The sequence below is a fragment of the Oratosquilla oratoria genome, chromosome 1 (assembly GCF_046742065.1).
Source record: "Oratosquilla oratoria isolate Oo_2021 chromosome 1, ASM4674206v1, whole genome shotgun sequence".
Lineage (NCBI taxonomy): Eukaryota > Metazoa > Arthropoda > Malacostraca > Stomatopoda > Squillidae > Oratosquilla > Oratosquilla oratoria.
This window is the reverse complement of record NC_134777.1, coordinates 114,932,926-114,935,425: the sequence shown is the minus strand read 5'-3', so window position 1 is coordinate 114,935,425 and position 2,500 is coordinate 114,932,926. Positions and strand designations below refer to the sequence as shown.

Below are 2,500 nucleotides of genomic sequence, written 5' to 3'. Positions count from 1 at the left end.
ACATCATTTGCATGCAACACCTTTAAGAATGTTATGTATAATTTAATTACCAAATAAAACAATATTACACTGAGTTAGAATGAAGAGGTAAGTATAATAATTTGAACTTTTATCTTTAGAGAATAAACTAATTGCGCAAAGATTTTGGAATACACGTCACGTCATGACTAAATTGGGCTTTGTAAAGTTAAGGAACATTCAGATGTTGGTACTTGACCATCCATGGCCATGTTGATTGACACCTGACACAAAAGCACAATTGTCGGTGAAAGAAAGGTGTAGAGACTTAATATGAAAGACCAAAATATTGCTGTAATCTGAAAGCTTTGAGCTAACGATGTCTTGGATATCAACTATGGATTAAGACATAGTCTTGTCCCTTTGGTAAGATAGCAAGGAGAACGGCAAATCTTTTTTCGTTTCCATAATAAAAGTAGCCCAGTAAAACTAGTCTTTATTTTGCATACTCTCAGGTTGTTCATATTTCCAGTAACAAAACAAAATAGCAGGGATCATCTCGATGCCATAAAGACACCTATTCCAAAGGACAAAGAAAAAAGAAAACTTTCAATGGATTGTTTCGGTTCCTGTCAAAGTATTCTATTTCTATCATATATATATATATATATATATATATATATATATATATATATATATATATATATATATATATATATATATATATATATATATTACTGGTCACTTATCTGTGGTACTCAACTGGTCTACACATGATTTTGTCCTAATGACTGACTGAACGACTTCCGTTCGTTAAAACATTCAGTCCAAGACTTTAAGCCGACGATTTCTGCTAAGTGCCTGAATATTTCTTACTCGAAGGTTACACAGTTTTATGTTCGTCTTAAACCTTTGGAACAGGTCTCCGCACAAGATGGCTACTTCAAAGGAAAATATCCGTAGTTATCTATCACGACAAAGATGCTCTCACGGTAAACACGACTCAATTATCACTTTTTTATATATAAAACCGTCTCGTCAATGGTTCTCTCGTTCTCGCATCAACAAACATCCACTGCGCCTTTACGATCATGATTATGGATTGCTGTTGCGTCTCGTTGGTTGATGTATATGTGTCGGATTTGGAAACCAACTTTGAAAACTTATTACTTTTATTAACATGTAACACAAACAACTGGCAATTCTAACATGAATAATGCATAACAACAATGAGAGACAAGGTCATCTAAAGGTCATCTACCCATGGTGATGAGGGTTGTGAGGTGGAACTGGGAGAGGTTGTGGATAAAATGGTGGTGGGATTGGTGGGTAGTCTTCTGGGGCCTTGCACACGTGCTCTTTCAGACACCTGTCGAAGCAGCACTTGTCGGCGCCACCGCAGCTGCCGTCGTTGGAGCAGGTGACGGGGGGTCCGTCGAAGAGCCTGACGGGTGGGCAGACGGGTCGCACGGGTGGACAGAACCCGGGCTTGACTGTCAACAGAAAGAGGGTTTTCAGACAGAATCAAAGACTCACATACACCTCATGTCACAGATCATGTCAACCTCACCATATTTTTCATATATTTGCTAGTTCCGAATGTGACACTCACCCTGAGTTGGACCTGTGGGTCTGTTGCTTCCCTCGCAGCAGTAGGCCGCTCCCTCTGGCGTCTTGCACCAGTAGCGGCAGCTGGCGCCGGGGCGACTGTGGGGTGGAGGACCGTGTGCGGAGGCCACCAGGACAATGGCGCACATCACGACGGCGGAATATATCATCTGAGGAGAGAAATTGCTTTGTCGTTACACACATGAAACTTATTGAAAAACGATATACAGATGATACATATTCGTATGCACAGCGTTCCCCATTGCTGTAGTGATAGTAGCGGTGTAGCTGACTTAATATCATTAATTCCAGGGAAGTCCAACTCTTACATTATAACCTCCACTGTGTATATGATTCACCATGGTCTTGGATCACGTGTTGGACACGTGATCGACAACTATTTCCCTCCTGGAAGAGAGCTCAGAGTTCGTATATGACCGACCTATGGGTAATGCTATGACCTTACACGCACACACACACACCCAACTCCCCGACCACGAGAATTGAAGCAACAACTCGAAGCGCAGCGATACTGAAATTATTTCAGCCCTGGGCAGGATTCGAACCCGGACCTCTATAGTGACAGCCGGGGACTCTACCAACTGCGCCACCGAGTCGATGTGTACGTGTGTGTATATGTATGTATCTGTATGGTTAGAAGGCTCAAAGTCTCACATGTTGGACGCCATAAAGTTCACTTGTACCTTACCTTGCGATTTCTCTGAGTACGCGGCTCAGATGTGACTGGAACAGATGCTGGGCTGAGAATAATGCTGAGCGTACACACCTCCGCTTCTTATATAGTGAGTGCCCGACTGGCTTTCTCCAAGTCTCACAGAACCTGTAGGAAGAGAAAAGCATGTAAGGGAAAGAGAAACTGAGGGGGTATTCCCCACAAGGAAGAATCTCACATAAAAAAAAAAATTCTCGTCTA

At 42.1% G+C, this 2,500-nt stretch overlaps 1 protein-coding gene across 1 annotated transcript; it reads right to left on the bottom strand.

Moving 5' to 3' along the window:
- Positions 1–1,148: 1,148 nt before the first annotated feature.
- Positions 1,149–2,320, bottom strand: LOC143031055 (uncharacterized). Its single transcript, XM_076194433.1, has 3 exons — positions 2,276–2,320; positions 1,571–1,736; positions 1,149–1,451 (listed from the first exon to the last, which is right to left on the bottom strand). The coding sequence occupies exons 2-3, from the start codon at positions 1,734–1,736 to the stop codon at positions 1,216–1,218; spliced, it is 402 nt and encodes a 133-aa protein (XP_076050548.1). The 5' UTR covers positions 2,276–2,320; the 3' UTR covers positions 1,149–1,215.
- Positions 2,321–2,500: the final 180 nt, after the last annotated feature.